The sequence below is a fragment of the Thamnophis sirtalis genome, unplaced genomic scaffold (assembly GCF_051295495.1).
Source record: "Thamnophis sirtalis isolate CommonGarterSnake01/CBP01778 unplaced genomic scaffold, rThaSir2_p1.2 scaffold_15, whole genome shotgun sequence".
Classification (NCBI taxonomy): domain Eukaryota; kingdom Metazoa; phylum Chordata; class Lepidosauria; order Squamata; family Natricidae; genus Thamnophis; species Thamnophis sirtalis.
In genome coordinates, this window is record NW_028261395.1 from 33,446,093 (window position 1) to 33,453,964 (window position 7,872).

The following is a 7,872-nucleotide window of genomic DNA, read 5'->3' on the forward strand; positions in this document are numbered from 1 at the left end:
TCACATCACTTCATTTATAAAACTATTGTCTTATTGCTTGAAGCATAATTAGTTTTTGAGATGGCAATGCTGACTTAATACAAAAATTACCAAGTGAAAGTCTTCAATTAAGTGGCGTTCCTCAAGAAATTGTAATATTAAGCAGCCAGTTGGATTACACATCAGCTTCTTATGTCTTTGATGACCTGGTGAATTGTGACTTAAAGTGAGAATAGGGCAGACTATTATGATTATTTCTATTTCATTTTAAACCATTCAGATTACTGCATAGATTACGTTTTTCCCCAAGGCAGAGCAAAGGTAGCTCTTCTGTGCAACGTTCCTTGTGTTATGGGTATATTTATCCATTGGAGGATCAAATAATAGAAAGGACTGTGGACTTCCATTTCTTTTAGCTGCAGGATAGATATGCCCTGGTAACCATTTTATATGACACACCTTCACCATCAATCTTTGAAACTTTATCTCATTTCCAACCCACACCTGAGGCTTAATTAACCTTCAATAGTTGTTCGAGTTAAACTGCTTTCCTCCTCCTGATGTAGCGCAGTTAACACACTTTCATAGATTCTATGATTAATGATGGAGTCGGATATTAGAATATGCACAGCTTGTGTGGCTGTTTCATACTGTCCCACAGGCACTTGGCTTGCATAACACCAAGCTGAAACTGTCCAAACTACTTAAAACCTTTTAAAACATGGGCTTGGTACTCCTTTGAGCGCATCTGAACTTGGTTCTACAAACTCTTGCTTGTTCTGTTGTTTGAGGTGCAATACAGATTTTTTTTGCTTTTCTGCCGACAATGGTTCCCATGGCCACAATTTTTTACTCTTTACAATAATGTTCCCGTTTCTGAGAACTTGTGCATCAGTATCGTACTTGCCACCTTGACTGATCACAATGCCTGGAACCCGTACTATGAAATTGCACCCCTGTGGCAACTTATGATTTATTTGCATTGCTCCTATTCCCTTGCACTACTACTTGTGGATGGAGTTAATTTGCTTCCTTGGTATTGGGACTCTTTCCTTCTTTCCAGTAGCCTGCAGACAATGAGCCACTTTGAAAAGCAGCTTACAAAATGTTGATGGGGAGTGGTTGAAAAACATCAGAGAAAATTACATTGCTGCGAATCTGGGGTGAGGGAAAGAGATGCAATTCAACTACTGTAATATTTATATAGGGACGAGGTGGCTCAGTGGCTAAGACGCTGAGCTTGTCAATCAGAAAGGTCAGCAGTTCAGCGGTCCAAATCCCTAGCATCACGTAACAGAGTGAGCTGTTACTTGTCCTAGCTTCTGTCTACCTAGCAGTTCAAAAGCACCTAAAAATGCAAGTAGAAAAATAGAGACCACCTTTGGTGGGAAGGTAACAGTGTTCTGTGTACCTTTGGCATTTAGTCATGTCGGCCACATGACCACGGAGACGTCTTCAGGCAGCGCTGGCTCTTCGGATTTGAAACAGAGATGAGCACCGTCCCCTAGAGTCAGGAACGACGCATATATGTGCAAGGGGAACCTTTACCTTTAATATTTATATTTTTAAAATAAACCTAAGAGAAATTCTCCTAGGATGGAAACTAGTCAAGGTCAAGGTGCTTTGGGGGGTATAATTTGAACCGTTGAAATGGTGTCAGGTTAGTTTCTTAACCAGCTGTAATGGTTACCTGTGAAAATATTTGATTTCATGGCAAAAAGTATCAGAAAAATGGCATGTAGAAAAACTTTCTAAGTTCAATAGAAAGTGCCTGAATTTGTTTTGAAGGCAAGCATTCCTTCCTCTCATACATGAGAGAAGTCAAAGTGGCTCAATGTCCTACAATCAATGCAACTTAGTCTCTGGAATATCCTTAGTAGATTTGGATGAGTTTGCTATCAATAGGGGGGGGGGGTGTAGTGTAGCAAAGAATTTGAATGTGAAAGGAGGGGAGGATGAATTATTTGTGAATGTCAAAAGCAGCCATATTTATGGCCAAGCTGCCCCTTCTCCATCCAATACCTAGAAAGAATGAAGATAGGGGGGCTTTTGCTGTGGAGAAAAAGCCTGGAAAGAGCCAGAATAGTATAGTAGTTAAGATACTGGACTAGGTCTTTATTTCAGGGTTGCTGCTGTGAGGAGAAAATTGAGGGGAGAGTGCTGTATCTTCCACCCAGAACTTCAGGATGAAAAGTGAGTTATAAATCAAACTATCTGATAATCTGGCATTGCCCTGATATTTATAGGGGGGAAATGTCCGGACCAAACGTAATTTCTAATGTTGGATTTCCCCCCTTACCAGAAGGAGCGTCCCTGTGGAGTACTGTGAAGCCGTTACCATGGCAATTCCACTGCGCTGTACAGTAGAAGCCATTTTATGGCAGTACAGTAGAAGCCATTTAAAGGCACAGCAGGCTATATTTTAACAGAATACACACCCCGAGGGGTGTTAGGGGTGTCTTATCCCCACAGTATTTGTTTCCAGAGAGAAAATCATGTGTGTACCAAGTTTGGTTGAAATTGCTCGAGGCATTCCAGAGTTATGCTGGAAAACACACACACACACACACATACACACACACACATTTAGAGTCACAACCCCTGGTAAGCCCCAATTATGGGAGGAAGCTAGAAATAGATCTATACTAGTCTCCCTTTATTTATCAGCACAAATAACACACACACACACACACACACACACACACACACATACATATATATGTAAAATAAAATAAACAAGACATTTGTTTGACGCCCCCACCCTTTCACAAAAGGTTTATTTAAATACATACAAAACCCTAAAACAAATGGAAATTGAGGCAAGATGGAGGACTGAAGAATGTGGAGGGTTAGGGCAAACCATTTCTATGGGCCTCTGACTCTGCCCTCCATTCTTCCAGGGCGGAGAGTCTTCTGTTCTGTGCCTCAAGACGATGGTTCATGGTTTTCACTGTCAAGAGAAGTCAAAGAGGTAAAGTAAGAAGCTACATCACCAAAGCTGATGGCAGTGATTGCCTATTTTAAATGTACCACATCCCATGAACTTATTGTAAATGCCATTATTGTTCTTGGTTACCAAAGTGGGAGCCAACAGGAAAGAGATATCTTAAAACCATATTTTCAAGGAGAACCAGCAACTTTAAGATATATGGACTTCAACTCCGAGAATTCCTCAGCCAGCATGCTGAAGAACACTTGGCATCTCAGTTAAGCATCTTCCTCAAGTTAAAGCTGTTCAATGCTTTCTCTCTCAAGAGTGTTTGATGAGCAAGATGAATCTCAAGATGTCTTCTTAGATTGCCAGGGAGGGCAGACAATGTTTATCTAGGCTTTCTCCTCCAGGACACTAACCCGGCTACCACGTATGCAGTGGCAAAGTTCTGTGCTGCTGCAATGTCCATAAGAAAAAAATTGGCTACAGTATAGTACCATCTTGTACCAATTATCTGGACATACCTTTAACAATCTTTGGACCATAATGTTATTATCCACTTTTAATGTAAATACTTTTAATTATATTTTAATGTTAGTATTTTTAATATAGTGTAAAGACAAATGTATATTGCTGGTCTTTGACCGTAATAAAGATCTTACTTACTTACTTACTTCTTAGAACCATCATTGCTTTGGTGATCACTCTGGGCACAGTGCCAGTCTAAAGGGGAACGGTTTCCACAGAGATTGTTCCATTCCACTACCCAGGTCTAATGGGAGTGTGTAAGTAAGACTTGGAACAAATCCAAAGAAGCTATAAAGTGGTTCAGTAAATGACTTCTCTCTTGGGCTTTCAAGATCTTCATTTCTATCTGAGCTTTGATCTTGATTTTCATTGGTCAATTCATTTGACTTGAAGCACCTTTCCCTCTGCTTGGGCAAACCTGGGAATATTGCCCCTAGCTATTTTTGTGGAGTGTGGCCAAAGAGGCAAACCCTGTGCTTCCATGTCGAGTGAGTACACGAATAAGACAAAAGTTGAAAGTGCTTCAGGCTTACAGTTCTGGAGGACGGCTACCCTGAGATCCTCCAGGGAAAGGCGAAAGGCCTCCATACTGGTGCTTCCTTCCTTTGACTGTGATGTGGGTGCCAGAACTGTTGTTACATCACTGGTCTCCACTCCTTTCCTTTGTAGTTTCCCTGTGGCACAGTGTGAAAGCTATTTGAGATACAATATGAATACTTTGGATGACTACATGAAATTAATCCCACAAAATCAGTGATGGCTAACCTTTTCGCCATCGCATGCCCAAAGCGGGGGGAGCACGGGGGTGTCATGCGCATGCGTGCCCACCCCCATAATTCTATGTGCCTTCCCCCCGCACATACACATGTGACCCCCCCCCCAACCACCATTTTGGTATGTGATGGCACGGTGAACCCGTCTTTTGCCCTCCCCAGGCTTTAGGCCCTTCCTAGGAGTTTGGGGAGGGCAAAAACAGCCTTCCCCACCCCCTCGGAGACCCTCCGGAAGCTGGAAACAGCTCGTTTGCTGACTTCCGGTTCGACTGGAAGGTCCGTTTTTTGCTCTCCCTTTGGAGCCTGGGGAGGGCAAAAATGGCCTCCCACGCCCTGCCAGAGGCCCACTGAAGTCTGGAAATGACCTCTTTCCGACTTCTGGTGGGCCCAGAAGTCTTGAAAATCAGGTGGCTGGCACACACATGCTCGCCAGAGCTAAGCTCACGTGCCCATTGATATGGCTCCACCTGCCACCTGTAGCATGTGTGCCATAGGTTCGCCATCACCGCACTAGATAATGGCCGTATGGTTCATAATGGGCTTTAAGGTACCACTTTCCCTATAAACTGGGTCAAGAGGGAGCTTTGCATTAGACAGAGGCAAAATGGGCAAAGCATACATCTCTAAGGCATTTGGCACATGGCCTGTCTGATGGCCCCCGGTGGCAGAGGTTTTGAAATGCTGGCTTACCATGTCGTCTGGGACTATCCAGTTCCTCTAGTGCCATAGCAGAAGTGGATGGCCTGGGCTCTTCCAAGGAGGTGGTTGGATGAGAAGATACAGAATTAGGAAGAGGGGAACAACCTTCCCTCATTGTGTAGCCCTGAATAGATACACAAATATCAGCAAGAACATGCATTTAACACTTGCCCACAAAAGTCACCGCTTCAGTAAGTTGGAAGCATAATGCACGCAGCACCTACTTCTGAGTTACGGGACACTTTGGAGTGTTTTGGGGTAACAATGGCAGAATTAACAGAACTCAACAGGAAGTCACAGCTACACTTACAAGCAGGTTCTTCTTCCTTTGCTGGCTTTTGCCGGGATCTCTGTGGCTACTTCAAGTGGGGACTATGACAACAAAAGGAACTTCACTGTCACCAGCTTCCTATCCTGGCACTGACACCCTGTGAATTATCAATAGACAAGCATTGGAGGCTACATCAGTAATGAGCATGCAGGAAGAGAAAGTGGGAATGAATGCAAGAACCATGGAAAGTTGTCCTTTTCCAAGATGAAAATGCCCAGTTATTGCAGCAGCCTGCTTGCTTCAGCATGTCATGCACTACGTGACTGGTGATTATAGAGGAAGTGACAATATACTAGAAAGAAGAAAGAAGAGTCGCTAGCTTGATCTGCATCTCTGCCATAGCAGTCACTAATCCCATACCACAATATAAATGCATTGGAAAAAATGTGTCGCTAATGATTGGATGCAATCTGCCCCATCATCTTATACTTACCAAATTCTTGCAAAAAAAAATGCCAACTCACAATCGCAGTATAATTTCATTACTTCTCTTGCAATGGGCAAATAAGTACACTCAGGCTGGAACCCCTGAAGCATTTAATTACTGAAGTAATTAAATATTATGGTAATAGATGCCTGACAGTGTTTGTGGGGAAGGTTCCTTAATTTTCCAATTGAAACAGGGGTGGGTTGCTGCCGGTTTTACTACTGGTTCGCAACCTGCTTGCGTGCTAGATGCGTGTCGTGCACATGTGAACTGTTCAATGTAAATTGTTCTTTGCACATGGGCAGAATAATTTACAGTGAAAACTCTCTCTCCCTCCCTCCCCCCTTTCTTTTAGATCCTTAGGCTTCATTCATCTCTCTCCATATTTTACATCCTTAGGCTTCATTTACTCCAGCAGAGAAATCCCATTTGTTGATTTATAATATGTTGATCATAGTTCTTGATATTCGTGTTTAGCTTGTAGCAATGTTCAATCTTCTGAACAATATATTCAATAACTATAACCTTTAGCCACTTTAATTCCTTGTTTATGTGGTTGTATTTCATCTCCATATTTTTTATTTCTTTCTTTTAATCACTGTTTAAGTATCTTCTTTAAAATGTCTAACGAGGCAGAGAGAGGGAGGCGGTTGCTTTCCAGAAGCAATATCTCCATTCACAAAACTGGGGATGGGGATAATCATATATTGCAGAGGTAGTCAACCTTTTTATACCTACCGCCCACTTTTGTATCTCTGTTAGTAGTAAAATTTTCTAATCGCCCACCTGTTTCATATTAATGGTGATTTATAAAGTAGGGAAATAACTTTACTTTATAAAATTTATAAAGCAGAGTTATAGCAAACCCCTACCGCCCATCATGAAACTGGAACGCCCACTAGTGGGCGGTAGGAACCACGTTGATTACCACTGATATATTGGCTGAATAGGGTTCGTAAGCCACTGTCCTTCAATGCAAACACCCAGGGTACCAATGGGATTAGTGGCAGGTACAATAAAAGCTTGCTACCCGTACCCCCATCCCCTTATAAGAGGCTGAATAGGTAAGTAAGTAACTGTCACTTTTCAGGGATTTCTCAGTGCTCCTGTGGCACATAGTTTCCACAAATAATGTTGTGCTTGAATGTTGCTTTCAAAATTCTATATTTGTCAGACCATACAAACCCGAGTACAGTTGAGCCATTAAGAATATCTAGTCTAGAGATTGCAAATAATTATAGATAAAGGTAAAGGTTCCCCCTCACACATATATGCTAGTCATTCCTGACTCTAGGGGGTGGTGCTCATCTCCGTTTCAAAGCCGAAGAGCCAGCACTGTCCTAAGATGTCTCCATGGTCATGTGGCTGGCATGACTAAACGCACAGAACACTGTTACCTTCTCACCAAAGGTGGTTCCTATTTTTCTACTTGCATTTTTACGGTTTCAAACTGCTAGGTTGGCAGAAGCTGGGACAAGTAACGGGAGCTCAGTCCGTTACGCGGAGATAGGGATTCCAACCGCTGAACTGCCGACCTTTCTGATCGACAAGCTCAGTGTCTTAGCCACTGAGCCACCGTGTCCACAAGTTAGTATAGCCCTTATTGTCATTGTACATCATGTAGACAACGAAATTGGTATACAATGCCGCCTGCGATCTCTTGGCTGGGCTACATCAATAAGGGATACTACCCTAGCAGGCATAGGGTCAAAAAAGTCAAGAGGGGCGGCCACAACACGGCATCAGAACCTTTAATTTTTACCGAGAGGGAGACAAATAAGATCCTGGTGGTCAAAAGGAGATCCCGATCGGGAGAACACGATCCTCGGGCTTACCTGTTCCTGTGCCCCGCGGCTCCCAGCAGGGATTCCGCTCATCCGCGCCCCATCCAAACGCCTGGGAGCCTCCAGGACAGCCAATAGGAGCATCGGCTCATCCTAGGACTACAACTCCCACCCGCTTTCGCCGCTGATTTCCGGTGAGATCTAGAGCAGGGGTCTCCAACCTTGGCCACTTTAAGACTTGTGGACTTCAACTCCCAAAGTTCCTCAGCCAGCGAAACGCCTGAATGGGGGGGAGAAGCTGGCTGAGGAACTCTGGGAGTTGAAGTCCACAAGTCTTAAAGTAGCTGAGATTGGAGACCACTGCTCTAGAGGACCTTGCTTAGGCGTCCTCAGTACTGCCGGAGATGGGTGAGCTTTCT

The 7,872-nt window shown here is 43.4% G+C and overlaps 1 protein-coding gene across 3 annotated transcripts; it reads right to left on the reverse strand.

The window, feature by feature from the left end:
* Nucleotides 1–2,742: 2,742 nt before the first annotated feature.
* On the reverse strand, nt 2,743–7,684 carry LOC106551324 (uncharacterized). Of its 3 annotated transcripts, none has more exons than XR_015695127.1 (5): nt 7,505–7,684; nt 5,222–5,339; nt 4,903–5,035; nt 3,973–4,132; nt 2,743–2,929 (listed from the first exon to the last, which is right to left on the reverse strand). XR_015695127.1 is itself a non-coding variant. In XM_087702088.1 (4 exons), the coding sequence occupies exons 1-4, from the start codon at nt 7,595–7,597 to the stop codon at nt 2,829–2,831; spliced, it is 468 nt and encodes a 155-aa protein (XP_087558214.1). In that variant the 5' UTR covers nt 7,598–7,682; the 3' UTR covers nt 2,743–2,828. The 3 variants fall into 3 exon arrangements, 1 of the variants encoding a protein (XP_087558214.1); XR_015695126.1 differs by having other exon boundaries at nt 3,973–4,113; nt 7,505–7,676; XM_087702088.1 differs by lacking the exon at nt 5,222–5,339 and having other exon boundaries at nt 3,973–4,113; nt 7,505–7,682.
* Between the last annotated feature and the right edge of the window lie 188 nt (nt 7,685–7,872).